This window comes from Diaphorina citri, unplaced genomic scaffold, assembly GCF_000475195.1.
Source record: "Diaphorina citri unplaced genomic scaffold, Diaci psyllid genome assembly version 1.1 scaffold948, whole genome shotgun sequence".
NCBI classification, from domain to species: domain Eukaryota; kingdom Metazoa; phylum Arthropoda; class Insecta; order Hemiptera; family Psyllidae; genus Diaphorina; species Diaphorina citri.
In genome coordinates, this window is record NW_007378379.1 from 84,334 (window position 1) to 108,998 (window position 24,665).

At 38.9% G+C, this 24,665-nt stretch overlaps 1 protein-coding gene across 1 annotated transcript; it reads left to right on the plus strand.

Annotated features, from left to right (window-relative positions):
- The first annotated feature begins 2,498 nt into the window (after window positions 1-2,498).
- Window positions 2,499-24,665, plus strand: LOC103513272 (protein takeout-like). Its single transcript, XM_026826522.1, has 8 exons — window positions 2,499-2,578; window positions 2,988-3,118; window positions 3,665-3,749; window positions 9,044-9,066; window positions 9,788-10,027; window positions 10,581-10,658; window positions 13,642-13,898; window positions 24,476-24,665. The coding sequence occupies exons 1-7, from the start codon at window positions 2,499-2,501 to the stop codon at window positions 13,890-13,892; spliced, it is 888 nt and encodes a 295-aa protein (XP_026682323.1). The 3' UTR covers window positions 13,893-13,898; window positions 24,476-24,665.

The window sequence follows — 24,665 nt, forward strand, 5'->3', positions numbered from 1 at the left end:
AGAAAAAAAAAAAAAAAAACAGGACTGGACTGGACAAAATCACAAGACTTTCTGTCTGGTAAGACCGTCCCTAATAACTATTACAGATAATAATCTGAACATGATTGCGGGATACATCGAAAAATTCGTTGGACATGGGCGAGACAAGTTGAAAATTTTAACTTTCCATATTTACTAGGGTAATTTCATAGGGTAATAAAAACAAAGCACTTAAAACCAGGAACACGGATTTTGTCCGAGCATCAGTAATACCCATCATGATAGGTACCACAACTTAGATACCTTATTACTTAAGGATGGAGAAACACCAGTTCCGTCCCAACCCCAAAAAAGTTCATCCGAATTCCGTCCGCGGTACAAGTAAATCTATGCACATGTCTACATGCGTACCTTCAAACTTGAAAAGTACATTCGGGACGCAGCTCGGAGCTCCCCCTAAAGATAGGTACCACAAGCTACCACATAGGTACCTAATAGAAGGTATTCGTTAATATCATACCACAATTTAGACCACTCTCATCACTGCTCGTAATAGTCCGGTAGTAATGCCGACTATTCGAGGTCACTCACTCACGGGTGCTAATCCTTCTGTTAAGATTAAGGCTTAAGGTAGCCAGCCTAGTGAGCTTGGTTGTTTGCGCGTCTGCCTTGTAAGCAGTAAGCCACGGGTTCGATTTCCGCCCGGGGCGTATTTTATCCTGACCGGATAATAAAGTAGAAACCTACGATTAACACCCGTGTGTAGGGAGCCTAATGGACAGGTTGAAACACTGGCCATTCTAATTGCCAAAGTGCTTCCTATCCCAGACATAATGAAAGCTATAAGTACCGATAAATAACCATCACGATTTTTTTTTTTTTTTTTTTTTTTTTTGGAGGAGTTTTCTTTGCATCGTGAGGTGATGGAACTTTGGAAGATTACCTAGCCGCAAAAAGACGTTAGTAGGAACAGCGATTAGGTAGAATGAAGGACTGAAGGAGTAGAGGAGGAGAACTATCGATAGTCGGCGCCATCGATAGTTATCGATAGTTTTCAAACTATCGATAAATATCGATAGTTATCGATAGTGCCATCGATAGTTCTCCTCCTCTATGAAAGAGGACTTTTTAAAAACTGATGGAACTGTAACAAGGGTGGTCTTATCTTCGCGAAATTGAAGAGAGGAGAAGGACAGGATAGGAGACACCCTGTCGTTCAGAGAACGAACCTTATCCGTTTAGGATAAAGATCGCCCCGGGTGGGAGTAGAACCCGAGAGCATTAAAATCTTGACGATTTATGTTACTTGGTATTAGTAGAAAGGTATAACAGATCATCGAACTAATAAAATCATATTTGGAAGCAATGGAAATTCACACAATAATTCGTAATTTAGAGGAAAAACAAGACAATAATTTGTAATTTAGAGGTTACTGTACTAGGTAATACAAAGAAATAAACCCAGACTTTCCCTACACGTAACAATACAATGATAATTACCTGCTTTAACAATTACCTGATTTAGCTGGATAGGATGTTATCACAAATTACGAGTAAGTAAGCACATTGTTAATACTGTTATCAGCTTATCAGAATCAAATAATTAATCATTAGAATGAGATGATTATGATCCGAAGTCAAGGAACCAGGAAAAACGGAACAATTTAAATCATTATCATTACATCTTATCGAAGGGTGTTGAGAATGTTGAGATTAGGTAGCGCGAAATCGGAAAACAATAATAATTAGGTAATAAAATAATTTAACATAATCAAGGAATTTTTATGGGGTGTAGGTATCTACCTAATATGAGTAAAACGTATATGGAAGTAATGCCAAAATATTTATTTCAACCTGTGTTAATAATTTTATTTTGTACTTTTATAATGCCTATAATACCTGTACCTACCTGAATGTGCAATAAGTCGATTTAGATTAATGACTTTCGGAAGTAAAGCAGCTTGATTGCAAATCTTTGAAGTACCTCTATTGTTTCCGCAGAAATAACATTAAGTAGGTAACTATGTATATATACGTAACTAACTACTAAATTACCTACCATAATTGTGCTTTTCATAATTACGAAGGTGAAGGTATGTAATAAGCAGGTTGTCCGTGCTTCACCCCGGAAAATTGATACATAACTCGAGATCTGTTTAGATTTTGGCAAAATCCTCTCTTATCGCACGTTTATTATAGGCGATGGTCTTACTTATACCAATACCCTGCTTATACTGCCAGAACAAGACTGAAAAGTCCCTTTACTCCCGCAGTCTAAACAAGGTGTTTACTTATACCAATACCCTGCTTATACTGCCAGAACAAGACTGAAAAGTCCCTTTACTCCCGCAGTCTAAACAAGGTGTTATGTACAAGATTTTTAAAATAAAAATTAAGGAGCGCGGTAGTCCTCCGCCCCGGCAAGTCAATTTGACAGTTACAGTCATAAAACATACCCTCCATCTATTTATTTATTTATTTATCTATCTTCATGCTATTATCTCCATTATGTTCCCATGATGCCAGGTCTACCCCCGTGCGAACCTCTGGTCATTCCCGAGCTCATCATGAACCAGGGATCGGGTGCTGTCAATGTCCAGTCCATCTAAAAAAAAAAGGAATTTCATTCTTAATTTTTTGGAGCGATCACCAATTATGCGGTAGAAAATTAGAAAGACTCCAAGGTACAATAGAGGCGAACTTACAATAACGAAGGCACAGTGACTAACGAAGGCACAACTACATCTACGACCGTAACCTCTACGCTACAGGGCTGTTTTTAGGGGGCCGAGCCCCCCCCTCCCCCTCGAGCTTCATTTACTGTAGGCCAGACTCGGAAAATTCGAAGCATTTACCCTCCCCCGCCCATTATTGTTTGGACTGTTTCCCCCCTTCCTCGACAAAATCCGGAATACGGCCCTGTTATAGGTTCTATGTAGTACCAGGTAATGACTAGATGCTTCTATGCAAATACCGAAAATAATGATAATTTGAAAAGTATAATACAGTGCCTATCTGGTGAAAGCCGTCCGGTTAGATTTGGATAAGAAGAGGATTCGGGTGAAAATCGAGCTACCCCGACTGCAACTGAATGCGGACTATGTCATCAATGGACGCATCCTCATGATGCCGATATCAGGTAATTGATCGGACCAAATAAGACTCAAGTCATCGCCAACTTGAGTTTTGAGTCTCACCGTCGTATGTATGAAAGCCAAAGTTAAACTTTAGTTTAACTTAAGACGAACAATGTTGCCAATTTCATGTCATTTCTTGAGATAACTGGCTAGTTTTCATGAAATTTGGCAAGATTTTCATTTCAAGTTAAACTAAAATTTATCTTTTCTTTAGACTTCATACATACGGCGGTCAGTTATTTAGTTTGTCTGTGTGTTAAAAACACAGTGTGTTTAAGGTAGAAACACTCTATCGTCACGTCACGCGCTCACGGGGAGTCAGAAAGATGTAGTTCAAAGTTATCCCATAATATTATATTAATCTCAATTTCTGGTTTATTTAGGTCCGGCGGCCGGCGCTGCGCCGGCGCTTCAAACTCTTGACGTTCGCTCGCCATGACTTCCTCAGCAAAGCACTAAAGAACCTTGAACATATTATTTTCGAAAACGACCTTTCAATTCGTGAAAAACTCCATTAAATAATCCTCTATTTGTCTCGTATTTCACAGGGGCCGGCAAAAGCGAGGGCAACTACACGGACATCGCCGCCTCTCTCATCCTGCAGGCCGAACCCTTCCAGGCCGGAGGCCGCGAGCACCTTAAAATTTGACTCGATTACATTACTTTCCTTCCTATAGGATAAGGAAAGTAATAATGGCACAAGAATTCACTAGATATAAATAATCCACTCTCAGAGGCTCCATCCTGTCTGATACCTACTCCATCCGGACTGGGCAATACCTACCAGAAACATATAGGTAGGTACTTATGCCAACTAATTTAAATAATAAAACTACCTAGTAGTATAAAATAGTAGTAGATATTTAATATGTAAAGTTCAGATACTACAAGTAGATGTTATTTTATAATGAAGTAAGCAGGTACATAGGTAATACATAAAAAAAAAAAAAAAAAAAAAAAAAAAAAAAATCCCCTCAATTATAAAAAAGGGGATTTTTCATAACCACAAAAAAAAAAAAAAAAAAACATGATCTCATCAGTTATAAATATGGGAATTTCACATTCACACAAAATTCGAATTTTTCGAAAGTTTAGCTTTATATCATTTCGTTTTGATTGATTGGATTTTTGGGATCCTGATCTTATTATAATATACAAACTTACAAAACTTTGATGTTAGTATTTCGTGAGGTTAGGCCTAATACGCCCATAGGAGTTACACAGGTGCACGGTATCTGAAAAACCACATTGAGAAAAAATTAGTATTAGGGTGCCACAAGTTAGGGTGGAAGAACTCTATTATTGGGTTACCTACTTGACTTCCTGATATAGGGTTCCGAATTAGAGTGCCGGAACCCAGTCCATTGGGCTTCCGACACCCTATTTTTTTTTTTTTTTTTTTTTTTTTTTTGCGCGTTTGGTTATTTTTTGAAGAGGTTTGATAGAGGGTACTGTGACTGCTATGTTCTTATCGTCCCGAAATCGAACGGAGAAGGAAACCAGGATAGGAGAAAGTCAGCCGTTCCGAGAACGAAAAATCGTTCTTTCATATTCGTGACAATTTGCAAAACGATCAGCTTTGTTTTTTTTTCTGTTTTAAGTCTTCTTCCGTATATGTACAATGCACCAATTATTATATTTATAATTACCTACATACCTACGCACCTACCTATCTATCTACATTCTACCTGTACCTATTCACCTATTATCTGTTTTTTGTTTGAATTCCAAATGGTTTCGATTTCATTTCTTAGCACAATTCCGCATCAATCCGGAATGCATTAATCATGAAATTCTTAGTACAATTCTAGCATGAGGAATTCACAATTCAGTTTTTAATCTGTTTACAACTTCACTAGGATGTAGGCACCTATTAAAGTTCTTTCTGTTGTTCTCGGAATAATAATTATTACCTACAAAGATGAGAGAATAGTCTGGATGGATAGGCAAAGAAGTGCTGGAGTGCCTCGGTGGATTATTTAATGAACGTTTTACACCCAGCTGTGAGATATCGGTTCGGGGCCAGGGGGTACCAAAATGTGTCTCAAGTTCCCGACCACGACTCATTGACCACATTGACCACACCCAGCCTGAGTGGGCTGGGAAAAGCCAACAGAATGCGGTAGCCCAGATGGTCACCTATCCGGATAGTGACCACGCACAACGTTTCTTAACTTCAGTGATCCATGGGGAACTGATGCATTCAACGATTCAACTTGTTATCGCCATTGGCTTTTTGATAGGTTTGAATGCAGTTTCAGAGGATTACCTACATAAGGCGTGGAGAAAATTCGGTATCCCTCAGTTTGGGAAGCCCTAGCTATTAGACCATTAGGGTTTTTTAATTGCGGACTACCGCGATTGTTCAGATTCAATTAAACTAAAACAATGGGAATAAAAGGAGATTGCCAGCATCTCTGAAAACAATTAGCCCGGGAGCATCCGTGAAACATTTCCGACCGGCGAAACACACAGATGTTTCATAGAAACACACAGATGTTTCATAGAAACACACAGATGTTTCATCGAAATACACAGGTGTTTCACTGCAACACAAAAATTTGACGCTAGAGTAAGTTTGTTTGATGTGAGTGTACTTTTGAGATCGGAACATGAGGTATGATTAGGCGCATTTTATAAGTGAAAACAATAAGTAAATATGTCTGATAGTAGACATCATAAGAAACAATCATAACAAAAAGCACAAGGAAGACAGTCGATTGATAGGTAAGTATTTACGGTAGAGCCTTTTATGCCCGATCTTACCACAGGGAGTTTTCAGATAATCCAGGGTTTCGAAAATACTGGCCTGTGTAAATCAAATGTGTGACTTCAAAGAAAACCCTCGACATTGTGTTAACTCTCAGTGGTAAGATTGGCGATTAACCTCTTTTGTGGATATCATAGCATTACAAAGTGCCTCCTTTAAATTAATTCCCATTTTCAATCTCTTTTTGTACTTACTGGTAATGCCGCCACTGGTCGCTACTCGTTCTCACCCAGCCTGGAGTGGGGCCAGAGAAACGCCACATGCTGGTGATTGCTCAAATGGTCACCAATCTCGATAGAAACCACGCTCAACGTTGCTTAACTTCAGTGATCCATTTGGATCGCTCCGCTGACATTCAAGGATTTAGAGAAGCCGGTCTAGTTAGCTAGGAAGGTTGCCTTGTAAGCGCTAGGTCGCGATTCCTTTTTCCCCCCGCAGAGTGAATTTTATCCTGAATAGATAAGTTCCGTTCTCGGAACGTTTGGCTTTTTCCCGTCCCGTCCTCTTTCTCTCGCTTTTGGGACAATAAGACCCGAGTTGTTACAGTTCCCTTTATAGAACCTCTTTTTTTTTTAATTTGGTTAGCTGTGGCACTGCTAAAGGGCTGGGAAGAGTGGGTCCCTGTTTATCAACAGACGGAAGCAGTCTAAACTCAGACCCATTCTTGATGGCTTCCTGCCCAAGTACCCAAGCCTAAGGTACCTACTTGGCTTTCCTGCCTATACCCAAGTACACTACCTAATACCTGCCTTAGCTTTCCTGCCTATACCCAAGTACTTACTAATAAAGTATTTACTTCATTACGAACAACATTTTCAATTAGAATTTCATGAACCTTACTCCTTACTTTGTTCTTGTTTTATTCTTCAGTTCACACAATTAATCTCTTGGCTCCAGACAATGGGAAATTTGACGTTAGAGTAAGTTTGTTTGATGTGAGTGTAGTTTTGAGATCGGAACATGAGGTATGATTAGGCGCATTTTATAAGTGAAAACAATAAGTAAATATGTCTGATAGTAGACATCATAAGAAACAATCATAACAAAAAGCACAAGGAAGACAGTCGATTGATAGGTAAGTATTTACGGTAGAGCCTTTTATGCCCGATCTTACCACAGGGAGTTTTCAGATAATCCAGGGTTTCGAAAATACTGGTCTATGTACTATGTAAATCAAATGTGTGACTTCAAAGAAAACCCTTGACACTGTGTTAACTTTCAGTGGTAAGATTGGCGATTAACCTCTTTTGTGCATATCATAGCATTACAAAGTACCTCCTTTAAATTAATTCCCATTTTCAATCTCTTTTTGTACTTACTGGTAATGCCGCCACTGGTCGCTACTCGTTTAAACTAGCTACTCAATTATCCTCACGAGGCTAAGTGCACCCCGAGCACAGAAAACTTAGATCTCTCCGGGAATCGAACCCGACACCAGTATGATTCGGTTCCTATTAGGTATACTTTGTTTTTATTTTACGTTGAGAGGTGTTGAATCCAGTTTACGTAAGAAAGTGCTTAGGTAGGTACCATTAGGAAATCTGTGATAGGTCATTATGTGGTGTGATAGTTCATTAATGCTGAATGATGGACATTAGCTGTGGTACTTATGTTAGATAAATAATGTCTTCTTCTTACCTATGTGGTTTCTAAATGTTATGGCATATTGTATTCCCTTATCATCGAATGATGAGTTGATGTTTAATTTTGCGTGTTTACATTTTCGTGAGACGTTCATCTTAGTTAAAAAAAAAATCTCAAGTTTTTTTTTGTAAACTTTTGATTTTTACTTTCTTCATTAATGTTTTGTAATGCCAAGAAGATCGTCTGGTCTTACTACTTACCCACTACTGAACCAATATTTAACTGTTACCTCAAACAATCACTTAAAAAGAAGACACTCTGATACCTATTTCCAAAGTGGTTTTACTTTATTATTTTTTTTTCTTATTTAATAGGTATTAGCATAATTATATTTGATACTTATTAGGTACCTATTTTCTAAATGAGTACCTCACGACTTTTACTCTTTCTGTTGTTTGTTTACTAGGTACCTACCTACTCTCACTTTTTTGTGCTGTTTATTTTCCATTACCTACCTATTATTTTTTCAGATATACCTACCTAGATATTTATGTTTGTTATTTACATAACAAGGTATACAGGTAGGAACGATAGGGTTGTTAATTTATTGTTGTGAATGAAGAAATGGATTGACAAATTGTCATCTCTCCGAGGTCCTAAATATATTTGCCTTTTTTCCATTACCTATTATTTTTTCAGATGTACCTACCTAGATATTTATGTTTGTTATTTACATAACAAGGTATACAGGTAGGAACGATAGGGTTGCTAATTTATTGTTGTGAATGAAGAAATGGATTGACAAATTGTCATCTCTCCGAGGTCCTAAATATATTTGCCTTTGTTAGATTGGTGGATTAATTTATTGTTGTGAATGATGAAATGGATTGACAAATTGTCATCTCTCCGAGGTCCTAAATATATTTGCCTTTGTTAGATTGGTGGAGATGCCGTTTTCCCCTTTTGTATTTTTCGTGTTAGTGGAGATGTCATTTGTCCCTTTTCTATTTCTTGTTAGTGGAGATGTCATTTGTCCCTTCTCTATTTCTTGTTAGTGGAGGTGTCATTATTTGTCCCTTTTCTATTTCTTGTTAGTGGAGGTGTCATTTGTCCTTTTTCTATTTCTCGTTAGTGGAGGTGTCATTTGTCCCTTTTCTATTTCTTGTTAGTGGAGGTGTCATTTGTCCCTTTTCTATTTCTTGTTAGTGGAGATGATATTTGCCCCTTTTCTATTTCTTGTTAGTGGAGATGTCATTTGTCCCTTTTCTATTTCTCGTTAGTGGAGGTGTCATTTGTCCCTTTTCTATTTCAATTAATGATTAGAATGAGATGATTATGATCCGAAGTCAAGGAACCAGGAAAAACGGAACAATTAAATCATTATCATTACATTTTATCGAAGGGTGTTGAGAATGTTGAGATTAGGTAGCGCGAAATCGGAAAACAATAATAATTAGGTAATAAAATAATTAAACATAATCTATTAATCATTAGAATGAGATGATTATGATCCGAAGTCAAGGAACCAGGAAAAACGGAACAATTAAATCATTATCATTACATCTTATTGAAGGGTGTTGAGAATGTTGAGATTAGGTAGCGCGAAATCGGAAAACAATAATAATTAGGTAATAAAATAATTAAACATAATCAAGGAATTTTTATGGGGTGTAGGCATCTAATATGAGTAATACGTATGGAAGTAATGCCAAAATATGTATTTCAACCTGTGTTAATAATTTTGTACTTTTATAATACCTATATACCTACCTGAATGTGCAATAAGTCGATTTAGATTAATGACTTTCGGAAGTAAAGCAGCTTGATTGCAAATCTTTGAAGTACCTCTATTGTTTCCGCAGAAAGAACATTAAGTAGGTAACTATATATACGATAATGTACGTAACTAACTATTAAATTACCTACCATTATTGTGCTTTACAACTTTACATAATTACGGAGGTGAAGGTACATATGTAATAAGCAGGTTGCCCGTGCTTCACCCCGGAAAATTGATACATAACTCGAGATCTGTTTCGATTTTGGCAAAATCCTCTCTTATCGCACGTTTATTATAGCCGATGGTCTCACTTATACCAATACCCTGCTTATACTGCCAGAACAAGACTGAAAAGTCCCTTTACTCCCGCAGTCTAAGCAAGGTGTTATGTACAAGATTTTTAAAATAAAAATTAAGGAGCGCGGTAGTCCTCCGCCCCGGCAAGTCAATTTGACAGTTACAGTCATAAAACATACCTCCATCTATTTATTTATTTATCTTCATGCTATTATCTCCATTCTGTTCCCATGGTGCCAGGTCTACCCCCGTGCGAACCTCTGGTCATTCCCGAGCTCATCATGAACCAGGGATCGGGTGCTGTCAATGTCCAGTCCATCTACCGTAACATCACCATATTTGGGCCGAGTGCCTATCTGGTGAAAGCCGTCCGGTTAGATTTGGATAAGAAGAGGATTCGGGTGAAAATCGAGCTGCCCCGACTGCAATTGAATGCGGACTATGTCATCAATGGACGCATCCTCATGATGCCGATATCAGGTGATTGGACGAAGTCTCAAGCTTTAGACGATTTTGCATTAATTTAGGTTGTTTTATGATCTTCTTTAGCGTTATGCTATAAATCCTTTAGTAAAGGAGCGAAATGCATATTTGATTGGGCCAACTGAGACTCAAGCTTTAAGGTGTGTCCACACATAGTCGACCGGCCATCGATCAATGTCGACTGACACTTCCACACTGCCTCGACAACATAGTTTTATCTCGTCGATAGATATCGATCGACGCGACGGCCGGTCGACTATGTTTGGACACACCTTTAGGTAAGCGGAAAAAAGCAAGGACAGGTTGCATCAAAGTTCAACCGAACCTTTGAAATATTCGCGTTTAAGTTTAACTCTTCAGCATCTTGGAGTTAAATCTCAAGTGTATCCACACATAGTTGACAGCTGTCGATCGATGTGCATTTATGTATTGTGAATCAACGGTCGACTCTATTTGGACGCATGCACCTCTAGAATCGAAGGGGCTTTTGAGCGGGACTATTTTTCAACAATTCTTTACGACCTTTCAATACCTGTCTCCTGTTCCCCAGGGGCCGGCAAAAGCGAGGGCAACTACACGGACATCGCCGCCTCTCTCATCCTGCAGGCCGAACCCTTCCAGGCCGGAGGCTTATTATTATTGTGGTCAAATTCTCAAATTATATTGAGGATAAAATTTCATACCTCGGCTGGGATTGAACCCACGCCCTCCTGTTTACCAGGCGAGCGCCTTGACCACTACACCACCGAGGCAGTACTATTTTTACTTTACCTATACCTACAGGAAGGAAAGTAATATTAATTATATTCGTTCATTTTTTTTCTTTACTTTCGCTGGGACCCCAAAGTACTCTTTTTGTTAGGAGTTTCACGTCACTGTTTAAACTGGATAACTGCTACGGTTTTTAGTGACGAAGTTTTCCCTCCATTTGGTGACAAGCTACGCGCCATCTCACATTAACCTCAGCCACTTCAGCCACACTGAGTGAGTAGCAAGGGACTGCCCAGATGGTCACCCATACGGATATCAACGACGAACAACGTTGCTTATCTTCAGGCCCCCTGGACCTATATTTATCTTATACAAAGCTCAAACATGATTGCTAGCAGTAATGTAAATAATAAGGAAAGTAAAAATCCACTCTCAGAGGCTCCATCCTGTCTAGGCAATACTAAAACCTACCTGATTCCTCTATATGTGTAATATGAATAGTGAATACCTACATTCATAATATATAGGTAGCCATACCAACTAATTTAAATACTAGTACCTATACCTAGATATAAAATAGATACTTAATATGTAAAGTTCAGATAATACAAACTACCTGTTAGATACCTAGATGTTATTTATTTTATAATTAAGTCGGTAGGTAGATATCTAAAAAAAAAAAAAAAAAAAAAAAAAACATGATCTCATCAGTTATGAATGGGAATTTCACATTCACACAAACTTTGAAATTTTTGAAAGTTTATGCTTTACTTATATCATTCAAGTTTTGAATATTTTGAATGATTGAATTTTTGGGATCCTGATCTTATTATGATACAATCTTTGATTTAGTATTTCGTGAGGTTAGGCCTACACGCCTGTAGGAGTTACTTAGACAGGTGGTACCTATCTGAAAAACCACACTGAGAACAAAATTAGTACCTACCTAGGGTGCCACAAGTTAGGGTGGAATAACTCTATTCATTGGGTTACTTCCTCCCCTGATTTATAGGGTGTTGGAATGCTATAAAGTGTCGAGCTTCCTGATATAGGGTTCCGAATCAGAGTGCCGGAACCCAGTCATTCCATTGGGCTTCCGGCACCCTAGTTTTTTTTCCTTCTCTTAGTGCATTTAGGTTAAATCGTTGTTTTAAATTCGTGACAATTTGCAAAACGATCAGCTTTGTTTTGTTTTCTGTCTTCAGTCTTCACTTTTCTTCTTCCGTATACAATAGTTTAATATTTTTTTTTATATAATTACCTAGGTTGTACCTACGTACCTATCTATCTCTCTAGGTATCTACCTACCTACCTATTCACCTATTATCTGTTTGAATTCCAAATGGTTTCCATTTCATTTCCTAGCACAATTCCGCATCAATCCGGAATGCATTAATTTCTTAGTACAATTCCACAGCATCAGGAATTCACAATTCAGTTTTTAATCTGTTTACAACTTCACTAGGATGTAGGCAGTAGGCACCTATTGAAGTTCTTTCTGTTGTTCTCGCAATAATTATTACCTACAAAGATGAGAGAATAGTCTGGATGGATAGGCAGAGACGTGGAGTGCCTAGGTGGATTTTTATTTAATGAACGTTTTGCACCCAGCTGAGAAATCTGTTCTGGTCCAGGGGATACCAAAATGTGACTAGGTTTGACTAAAAAAAAAAAAAAAAAAAAAAAACACTCCGTCCTACAAAAAAAGCTGACAAAGAAATTCAAGGTAGATTGACTTCAGAACTTTTTTTCCGAGAGGTTTCTTTAGAGTGAACTGTAACAACGGAGGATAAGTATTGTCCCGAAATCGACGAGAGAAGGAGGACAGGATAGGCGAAACCCAGGCGTTCCTAGAACGAATCTTATCTGTTTTGGAATTTTAAGATAATGTTCGCCCTGGGAGGGAATAAAACTTGCGACCTAGCGATTACAAGGCAGGCGCACTTCCCTCCAAGCTAACTAGGCTTTTTTTTCAAGAGCTATGAGGGCTAACTAGAAAAAAACCAGGACACTATCTCTCGAAGAGTAGTGTGCCCGTCTTCCAAGCGCTAGGTAGCGAGTTCGATTCCCACCCTGGAATCGAACGAATTCCCGAATACGAATATCTTTCTCCTATCGTTTTCTTCACAGGACAAATGGCTTTCTATAAATTCCTCCTTCTCTCTTTTCGATTTGGGGATGATAACTCTTCTGTTGTTACAATTCCCTCTAATATTGAACTTTTTTAAATTTCCTTATACTCCTAATGGAAGAAAAGAATTAAAGTAAATTTATATTTGGGAAGCCCTGTCTATTAGACCATTGGGGTTTTTTAATTGCGGACTACCGCGATTGTTCAGATTCAATTAAACTAAAACAATGGGAATAATGGGATTGCCAGCATCTCTGAAAACAATTAGCCCGCGGGAGTATCCGTGAAACATTTCCGACCGGCGAAACACACAGATGTTTCATCGAAACACACAGGTGTTTCATTGAAACACATAGATGTTTCATTGCAACACAGATGTTTCATTGCAACAGAGATGTTTCATCGGTGAAACAGTTTGAGACTTCTGGGCGTTGGATGTAATTGTGTAGAACCTAATGTAATTCGATGTATTATACAATGTGTGAAGAGGGCATGTGAAAAAAGATGTCTTCAGGATTCGGTATTTTGAATAAGTCCGCGTTTTTTTTTTCTTCTCCAAGTTGTGTCCACACATAGTCGGCCGGCCCTTGATCGATGTGGACTGAATCGTCCACACTGCCTGGACAACATAGATTCAGCTCGTCGTCAATGGACTATGTTTGGACACAACTTAAGGCATTTCAGCCAGCCTAGTTAGCTTGGTTGGTAGTGCGTCTGCCTTGTAAGCGCTAGGCCGCGGGTTCGATTCCCGCCCGGGGCGGATTTTGAGGCCGCGAGCACCTCCACATCTCGCAGGTCTTCACGGACTTTTCCATCGGCCACGCCTCTCTCTATCTCTCCGGCCTCTTCGATGGTGACCTTGAACTCGGCCGCGCTATGAACGAATTCCTCAACGAGAACTGGCGCAACGTGGCGGCCGAAATGAAGCCGATTCTGGAGGAGACTATCGCCGAACTGTTCCGGAAATACGCGAACGTGATCTTTCACAAGTACTCGGTCGATCAGCTGTTCCCCGAGTAGACGGTGGCGCTATCTGTGTGGCGGCCGAAATGAAGCCGATTCTGGAGGAGACCATTGCCGAACTGTTCCGGAAATACGCGAACGTGATCTTTCACAAGTACTCGGTCGATCAGCTATTCCCCGAGTAGACGGTGGCGCTGTCTGGTAGCCTGGTGTCAGAGGCTAGAACTAGAAGAGAGAGAAAGGAGGGGCACTAGTTCTGGGTTGAATTGATGGGGGATGAAAGAGAGGGAGACAAAATTAGTTAGTGCAAAATTAGAGGGAGGGAGAAGGAGAGAGAGGGAGAGAGAGAGAGAGAGAGAGAGAGAAAGAAAGGGTGAGAGAGAGAGAGGGAGAGAGAAAGAGAGATGGACACTTGTTCTGGGTTGAATTTGTGTAGATTGATAAGATACCAAACAGATAAGGTTAGTTGTCTGAGAGAGAGAGAGAGAGAGAGAGAGAGAGAGAGAGAGAGAGAGAGAGAGAGAGAGAGAGAGAGAGAGAGAGAGTCTCTTCTCGCCCATCTGATGAGAGGCATACTAGTTACGGGATGGGCATGCTACGACACAGACCACATGGTCAAGTGTAGCAGTTGTTTCATTGCAACGAAATAAAAACGGCGGTGAAACACTCATCTTTTTTTTTATTTTTTTTTTTTTAAATCATGTAGGTTGTCGAATTAGGACCTTTTTTTTTTTTAAAAAAAAAAAAATGTAGGTTGTCGAATTAGGACCTTTTTTTAAAAAAAAAAATGGTCCTACATGATGGTCTTATTCGACAGTCTAAAATTCTAAATAAAGCACTAACATCTAATTTCTACCGCCTTCTATCGGTAAGCCCAATGCCAGGGAATCACACTCAGACAGTCTGAAAGACCTAGGTCTGACCCCAATCCGTCAGACAGTCTGAACATGTGTCACGGGAAAAGCTGCAGACCTTGGTGTAACCCAGTATCAATTGGAATTAGATAGTGGGAACCTTCATGTATCATTGCTTTGGGACCTGGATGTTGATTTGTACCTAGGTTTCTTTAATGTAGGTACTAGGTATCTAAACACAAGACACAACTAGTAGGTATGTATGTATGCTAGTTCCTTGCAAGATAGGTACAGGCAGGTTAGGTTTCATTTACTTTGGGAAATAGTCCAAACTCTAGTTTTGTGATTTGTACCTAGGTTTCTTTAATGTAGTTATTACCTAGGTACCTAAACATACATATCTCAGTGTAGGTAATACTCATTCTAGGTCCTTGCATGACATGAATTTCCTACAGTCTTTGGGAAAAGACTGAAGGATTTTTTTTTTTTTTTTTTTTTTTTGCTTTGGTAATATACGTCGATGTAAATGTAAATGGATCGGTATAACACTAACCCGGCTATTGGTACCTATTCTTTTGTTGAGAAAGGGTATCCCATATTTCTATCAACATAATTATGTAGGTACTTATGAGACAGTAAACATGAAGCTGTCATAGGTAGGTACAATATTATATTTTAATCTTATTATGCCTAAATTCCCAACTACCTAGTGCCTATACCTAAAACTTTCGCTTACAAAATCACAGACAAACCCTGTTATTATCAAGATATAATAGCCTACCTATACATAAGTTATACATAGTATGATTATAGTAAGTAGGTATAGGTATATAGTTATTAAATACTTCCAAATTATTTAATTCGGGCTGGTACATTATGGGAAAAAAGAGTAGTCAAATTCGCAGCTTAATCTCTAGTTAAGGTACCTATCATAAAGCTGTCAAACAGTTTTGACTTGGCGCATGGCGGGACCGAGAGCTACCGGACTCTTTAATTATTTTATTATTCGTCACAACATTAAAACACAATCCCAGAAAAAAAACTACCTCTGAAAATTTGGTCCCACGGAAATCTCTCATTCATCCCACAGAAGGAAAAAAATCCCTCTCTATTTCATGGAAAAGGCTTCGCCGGTGACCCTAACGTGTGAGGCTCGAGATAGAAGATATATATGTAGAATGGTTAACATTCCATGTGTTCAATTGAGCATGACTTGGTAATGAATAAACACAGTGATCATCAAGAATTCTAGACTATCGAGAGGAAAGTGATCATAGTGATCACACTAGGAGATAATTTCAGGTCACTCATCACGCATTTAACACACCTCAGTGGTTCTCAACATAGGTGACCTTCGTCAAGCTCTTCACCTCTTCTTCTTCTTCCTCTTCTTCTCCTTCTTCTTCATGTTACATCTCCGTTACGAAGGTGTGCAAGTATCATGGCAATCCTGACTTTGGAAGCTGCTGCTTTGAAGAGCTCTGCAGATGACATCTTTACCTCTAAATGGCATTAACCTAACCTAGTCTGCGTGGAACAGCCAGCAGCACGCGGTTGCCCAGATGGTCACCCTTCCGGATACTAACTATGCAGAACATTGATGAGCCAGAGGAAAGATGAAAATTAATAATAGACTCTTGAGTGGAAGGTAACCTCTAGGCGAGGTTAACTGAGGAGGCGTTCTGTACCGCCTAACCATTACCTGCTGCTTTAACTGGTAAGGTCTTATCGCCCAGAAATTGAAGAGGAAAATAAGACAGGATAGCTGAAAACCAGAAATTTCGAGAACAACATTATCCGTTCAGGACAAAATCCACCCCGGGCAGGAATCGAACCCGCGACCTAGCACTTAGATCCATAGTTATGTTTTGTAAAATAAGGCTCAGATCCATAGTCTGAGAACTTCCTTGATGCATCATAATGACCTTAGAAGTAAACAGGGCCTGGTAGAAAACACGTCATCACCAGAACTAGTATGTTTACTAGTCAGAAGACAGACATGGTTAATATCCTAGAGAGGTGAAAGGTTAACTATTAACCATACTCTCTACCACATTCCTTAACCATGACTTTGACTCACTAATCTCTCGTGCACAACGGTAAACTTAACCATCATGTACCAAAACAATTAATCATGTAAATTTCCTTTCCAAGTCAGCCTAGTCTCTTGTTAGTGGAGATGTCATTTAACCCTTTTCTATTTTTTGTTAGTGGAGATGTCATTTAACACTTTTCTATTTTTTGTTAGTGGAGTATAGTCTCTTGTTAGTGGAGATGTCATTTAATCCTTTTCTATTTTTTGTTAGTGGAAATAACCTTTACCCCTCTTCTATTTCTTGTTAATGGAAGATAGCGCTTGTGCCTTGTAAGCGCCAGGTCGCAGGTTCTATTCCCGACTGGGGCGAATCTTTATCCTAAACAGATAAGGTTTTTTCACGGAACGGATAGCTAGTGGAGATGTCATTTAACCCTTTTCTATTTTTTGTTAGTGGAAATGTCCTTTACCCCTTTTCTATTTCTTGTTAGTGGAGATGTCATTTAACACTTTTCTATTTTTTGTTAGTGGAAATGTCTTTTACCCCTTTTCTATTTCTTGTTAGTGGAGATGTCATTTAACCCTTTTCTATTTTTTGTTAGTGGAGATGTCATTTAACACTTTTCTATTTTTTGTTAGTGGAGATGTCATTTAACACTTTTCTATTTTTTGTTAGTGGAAGATAGCGCTTGTGCCTTGTAAGCGCCAGGTCGCAGGTTCTATTCCCGCCTGGGGCGAATCTTCATCCTAAACAGATAAGGTTTGTTCACGGAACGGATAGCTTTCTCCTATCGTGTTTTTCTTCTCTTTGACTAGTTTGTGGATAATAAGAATTTTTTTTTTTTTTTTTTACAGTTCCCTCTTGATGGCATCCTGCCGAAGTACCCAAGCCTAAAGTACCTACTTGGCTTTCCTGCCTATACCCAAGTACTTACTAATAAAGTATTTACTTCATTACGAACAACATTTTCAATTAGAATTTCATGAACCTTACTCCTTACTTTGTTCTTGTTTTATTCTTCAGTTCACACAATTAATCTCTTGGCTCCAGACAATGAGAAATTTGACGTTAGAGTAAGTTTGTTTGATGTGAGTGTAGTTTTGAGATCGCAACATGAAGTATATAGTACTGAGTAGGTGCATAAGTGAAAACAATACATAAATTTGTATGGAGGTATGTATTAGGCATAAAAGAGCCATCTATAAGGGGAATTGCCTGAATGGTCTTTTTCTGCTTAATCCTGTCCATTTGTATGGTATTAGGCATCTTGAGAAGCACAATCATGTCAAAGAGTATAAGGAAGACAGTCGTAGTCGATTGATATCTGTGGTAAATTCTTTTGTGGATATCACAGCATTACAAAGTGCCTCCTTTGCAATTAAATCCCATCTTCAATTATCTTTTTACACTGGTAGTGACGTCACTGGTAACCGATTGAAATAGCTACTCGATTGTCCTCACGAAGCTGAGTGCACCCCGAACTCCAAGCACAGAAAAAAACTTCTACCCCAACGGGAATCGAAACCGGGACCAGTGATTTGGTTCCTGTTATACTTTGTCTTTATTTTACGTGTTTGTTGAGAGGTGTTGAATTGAGTTAACGTAAGAAAGTACTTAATTAGGAAGATACTATTAGTAAAAACTGTGATAGGTCATTATGGTGTGATCGTTCATTAATGCTGAATGATGGACATTAGCTGTGGTACTTATGTTAGATAAATAATGTCTTCTTCTTACCTATGTGGTTTCTAAATCATCTAAATGTTATGGCATATTGTATTCCCTTATCATCGAATGATGAGTTGATGTTTAATTTTGCGTGTTTACATTTTCGTGAGACGTTCATCTTAGTTTAAAAAAAATCTCAAGTTTTTTTTGTAAACTTTTGATTTTTACTTTCTTCATTAATGTTTTGTAATGCCAAGAAGATCGTCTGGTCTTACTACTTACCCACTACTGAACCAATATTTAACTGTTACCTCAAACAATCACTTAAAAAGAAGACACTCTGATACCTATTTCCAAAGTGGTTTTACTTTATTATTTTTTTTTCTTATTTAATAGGTATTAGCATAATTATATTTGATACTTATTAGGTACCTATTTTCTAAATGAGTACCTCACGACTTTTACTCTTTCTGTTGTTTGTTTACTAGGTACCTACCTACTCTCACTTTTTTGTGCTGTTTATTTTCCATTACCTACCTATTATTTTTTCAGATATACCTTCCTAGATATTTATGTTTGTTGTTTACATAACAAGTTATACAGGTAGAAACGATAGGGTTGTTAATTTATTGTTGTGAATGAAGAAATGGATTGACAAATTGTCATCTCTCCGAGGTCCTAAATATATTTGCCTTTGTTAGATTGGTGGAGATGCCGTTTTCCCCTTTTGTATTTTTCGTGTTAGTGGAGATGTCATTTGTCCCTTTTCTATTTCTTGTTAGTGGAGATGTCATTTGTCCCTTTTCTATTTCTTGTTAGTGGAGATGTCATTTGTCCCTTTTCTATTTCTCGTTAGTGGAGGTGTCATTTGTCCCTTTTCTATTTCTTGTTAGTGGAGATGTCATTTGTCCCTTTTCTATTTCTCGTTAGTGGAGGTGTCATTTGTCCCTTTTCTATTTCTTGTTAGTGGAGATGTCATTTGTCCCTTTTCTATTTCTCGTTAGTGGAGGTGTCATTTGTCCCTTTTCTATTTCTTGTTAGTGGAGATGTCATTTGTCCCTTTTCTATTTCTCGTTAGTGGAGGTGTCATTTGTCCCTTTTCTATTTCTTGTTAGTGGAGGTGTCATTTGTCCCTTTTGTATTTGAATCGTTCCCAGGAAGAATTGCCCAAGTCATTTTTGTTACTTCTGTTTGGATTTTAATTCCGAAATAATTTCAGTATTTTTTTTCTTTTTTTACTGAAATCTGATGCTATTGATTTAGAAGTTGCATATCCAAAATGTCACCCAAAACATGGATCGCTGACGTAGCAGGTATGTATACCTATACTTTTTGAAAAAGTACATCGTTATGCCAAGGTGTCCCAGTGAGTACAAAAAAATTAGAAATTCAGGTTACACCTTTAACATTTACAAGGTTTTTGAGATCCCGAGTGTATATTCCTATCACATTCAACACATGATGAAGTCTTGTAGAGAACAGAGTATTGAATATTGACCTTATGAGAGTGAAATCAGTTTATTTGTAAAAACGAGAGAAAAAAAAAAAATCAAATCGAATTGCACTTTTGCAGGTGTTGGAATGCATAGTCGCTTTCTTTCTGCAGTTAAATAGGTACATAGTACCTACCTATTAATAGCTTTTTTATAGGTGGGTAAGTTGTTTTTGTTGTTGTTGTAGTAGCAGCAGCAGCAGCAGCAGCAGCAGCAAAAACAGCGGTAGTGGGAGAAGACTAGTGTTCATCTCCAGATCTCCACACTCCTTCTCTGTCTTAAACTCCAGGAAGGTGGCAAGTCTTTCTTAAGTATTTCTTGAATTTTCTAGCCCATTTCTCAAACAATGTTGATCACGAAATTCCATACCCCGACTGGGATTGAACCCACAGTCTCCTCATTGCCAGGCGAGCTTCTTGACAACTATTTGTCACCTTTAATGGCTTCTTTCTCTCTCCTCTCTCTCTCCCTCCCTCTTTCTCTCTCTCTCTCGTCCTCCTTCTCTCTTTCCTTTCTCTCTCTCTCTCTCGCCCCCCTTCTCTCTCTACCCTCTCTCGCCTTCCTTCTCTCTCCCGCCCTCCCTCTTTCTCTCTCTCTCGTCCTCCTCTCTCTCTCCCCCTTCTCTCTCCTCTCTCTCTAGCCTCTCTCTCTCTCCCTTCCTCTCTCTCCCTTTCTTCATGTTTTCTCGGTAGATATGATATTATTTGCAGCCCATGTTTCTGAACAAAAATAAATTTCTGTTCACTAAATAACACACATGAAGCAAGGTTATAGCTTACCTATCGGTTCATCACAAGTTTATAACTTAGAACACTCTACAAGTTTAGTACTTGCAACACGTTCTCCTGGTGTGTAAAGGTGACGAGAGAAATTGCATTCATTCCAAAGATCCAAAGTCTGTAGCACTATTCACCAATCTCAGTGGTGTAGTGGTGGACTTTGGATCGAGGTTCGAGATGATGATGGTTCGAGATGGTGGTTCGAGTTGAAGTTAAGTCAGAAATTTATAAAATAATCAACATTTCTCCAAATTTAGTACTCCATTTTAAATTACTCATTTTAAATGGCAGACCAAGACATTTTAGTTGCGTTGAGAATTTTATAGGAACACCCTGTACATATAAAGTTGATAATTTGCACGAAATACGAAGAGGGTCACCAGTGTGTTCTGTATAAAATGTGTGTCATTACGTTCATTATGTATGATTAGCATAGTATTAGGAGTACATCATGTTTGTATCTATAGGAACACCCTGTATAAAGTTGATAATTTGCACGAAATACGAAGAGGTTCACCAGTAAGTTCTGTATAAAATATGTGTCATTACGTTCATTATGTACCTATGATTAGCATAGTATTAGGAGTACATCATGTTTGTATCTATAGGAACACCCTGTATAAAGTTGATAATTTGCACGAAATACGGTCTTCCTCTTCTCCTTCTTATTCTTCTTCTTCTTCTCCTTCTTCATGTTACATCTCCGTTACGAAGGTGTGCAAGTATCATGGCAATCCTGACTTTGGAAGCTGCTGCTTTGAAAGTTTGAAGAGCTCTGCAGATGACATCTTTACCTCTAAATGACATTAACCTAACCTAGTCTGTGTGGAACAGCCAGCAGCACGCGGTTGCCCAGATGCCAGATGGTCACCCTTCCGGATACTAACAATGCAGAACATTGATGAGCCAGAGGAAAGATGAAAATTAATAATAGACTCTTGAGTGGAAGGTAACCTCTAGGCGAGGTTAACGCCGGAGGCGTTCTCTACCACCTAACCCTTGGAGCTCCCTTTTTATGTGGTCAATTTATCAAACAAACGAGGATTCCATACCTCAGCTGGGATCGAACCCCGCGCCCTCCTACACCAACGAGGCACTTTTTTTTAGGTTTGAAAAAGGAAACTGTAACTGCTAACTGCTAAGGTCTTATCGTCCCGGAATCGAAGAGAGAAGGAAGACAGGATAGAAGAAAAACAGCCATTTCTAGAAAGAACATTATCCGTTCAGGAAATGGAACTCGCGGCCTAGCGCTCAGATCCATTAGTTGAGTTTTGTAAAAGAAGGCTCAAGCTGTTGTTAAAGGTACACAGTGGCGTGTTTGGCCACAAGCTATCTGCCTACTCACATCAACTTCACCCAGCCTGGAGTGGGGCCAGAGAAACGCCACCAGCTGGTGATTGCTTAGATGGTCACCAATCTCGATAGAAACCACGCTCAACGTTGCTTAACTTCAGTGATCCATTTGGATCGCTCCGCTGGCATTCAAGGATTTAGAGAAGCCGGTCTAGTTAGCTAGGAAGGTTGCCTTGTAAGCGCTAGGTCGCGACTCCTTTTTCCCCCCGCAGAGTGAATTTTATCCTGAACAGATAAGTTCCGTTCTCGGAACGTTTGACTTTTTCCCATCCCGTCCTCTTTCTCTCGTTTTTGGGACAATAAGACCCGAGTTGTTACAGTTCCCTCAATAGAACCTCTTTTTTTTCTTTTAATTTGGTTAGCTGGCACTGCTAAAGGGCTGGGAAGAGTGGGTCCCTGTTTATCAACAGACGGAAGCAGTCTAAACTCAGACCCATTCTTGATGGCTTCCTGCCCAAGTACCCAAACCTAAAGTACCTACTTGGCTTTCCTGCCTATACCCAAGTACACTACTTAATACCTGCCTTAGCCTTCCTGCCTATACCCAAGTACTTACTAATAAAGTATTTACTTCATTACGAACAACATTTTCAATTAGAATTTCATGAACCTTACTCCTTACTTTGTTCTTGTTATATTCTTCAGTTCACACAATTAATTTCTTGGCTCCAGACAATGGGAAATTTGACGTTAGAGTAAGTTTTTTTTTTGATGTGAGTGTAGTTTTGAGATCGGAACATGAAGTATGAGTACTGAGTAGGTGCATAAGTGTAAACAATAAGTAAATTTGTATGGAGGTATGTATTAGGCATAAAAGAGCCATCTCTAAGGGGAATTGCCTGAATGGTCTTTTTCTGTTTGAAATTTGACGTTAGAGTAAGTTTTTTTTTGATGTGAGTGTAGTTTTGAGATCGCAACATGAAGTATATAGTACTGAGTAGGTGCATAAGTGAAAACAATAAGTAAATTTGTATGGAGGTATGTATTAGGCATAAAAGAGCCATCTCTAAGGGGAATTGCCTGAATGGTCTTTTTCTGTTTCATGCTGTACATTTGTATGGTACCTATTATAGGCATCTTGAGAAGCACAATCATATCAAAGAGTATAAGGAAGACAGTTGTAGTCGATTGATATCTGTGGTAGAGCAGAGCATTTTAAATTCTTTTGTGGATATCACAGCATTACAAAGTGCCTCCTTTGCAATTAAATCCCATCTTCAACCATCTTTTTACACTGGTAGTGACGTCACTGGTAACCGATTGAACTAGCTACTCGATTGTCCTCACGAGCTGAGTGCACCCCGAACTCCAAGCACAGAAAAAAACTTCTACCCCGCCGGGAATCGAAACCGGGACCAGTGATTTGGCTCCTGTTATACTTTGTCTTTATTTTACGTGTTTGTTGAGAGGTGTTGAATTGAGTTGACGTAAGAAAGTACTTAATTGGGAAGATACTATTCGTAAAAACTGTGATAGGTCATTATGGTGTGATAGTTCATTAATGCTGAATGATGGACATTAGCTGTGGTACTTATGTTAGATAAATAATGTCTTCTTCTTACCTATGTGGTCATAGTTGCCTATCCACATTACAGGGTGAGACAGAAGTCCCCTATTAAATAAAATGGTTACGGGTTACTTTCTGGTGTTCTCGTATTGACCCAGCACCTGAATGGGAATGTCTCTTCTCGCCTATCTGATGAGAGGCATACTACGGGATGGGCATGCTACGACACAGACCACATGGTCTAATGTAGCAGTTGTTTCATTGCTACGAAATAAAAACGGCGGTGAAACACTCATTTTTTTTTTTTTTAAGGTCCTAATTTGACTACCTACATGATGGTCTAATTCTAATTCGACAGTCTAAAATTCTAAATAAAGCACTAACATCTAATTTCTACAGCCTTCTATCGGCAAGCCCAATGCCAGGGAATCACACTCAGACAGTCTGAAAGACCTAGGTCTGACCCCGATCCATCAGATGGTCTGAACATGTGTCGCGGGAAAAGCTGCAGACCTTGGTGTAACCCTGTATCAATTGGAATTAGATAGTGGGAACCTTCATGTATCATTGCTTTGGGACCTGGATGTTGATTTGTACCTAAGTTTCTTTAATGTAGGTACTAGGTATCTAAACACAAGAAACAACTATGTAGGTATGTATGTATGCTAGTTCCTTGCAAGATAGGTGAACCATATCCTCTCCTAATTCGTTTCAAAACTGAAACACAAGTCCAGAAAAAAAAATAAGTACCTTTGAAAATTTGGTCCCACGGAAATCCCTCATTCATCCCACAGAAAAAAATCCCTCTAGGTACATTCGAGGAAAAGGCTTCCCCGTTGACCCCAATGTGTGTGGCTGAGCATAGAATGGTTAAAATTCCATGTGTTCAATTGAGCATGACTTGGTAATGAATAAACACAGTGATCATCAAGAGAGGAAAGTGATCATAGGCGCTATCTGGTAGCCTGGTGTCAGAGGCTAGAACTAGAAGAGAGAGAAAGGAGGGACACTAGTTCTGGGTTGAATTGATGGGGGGGATGAAAGAGAGGGAGGCAAAATTAGTTAGTGCAAAAATAGAGGGAAGGAAAAGGAGAGAGAGAGAGAGAGAGAGAGAGAGAGAGAGAGAGAGAGAGAGAGAGA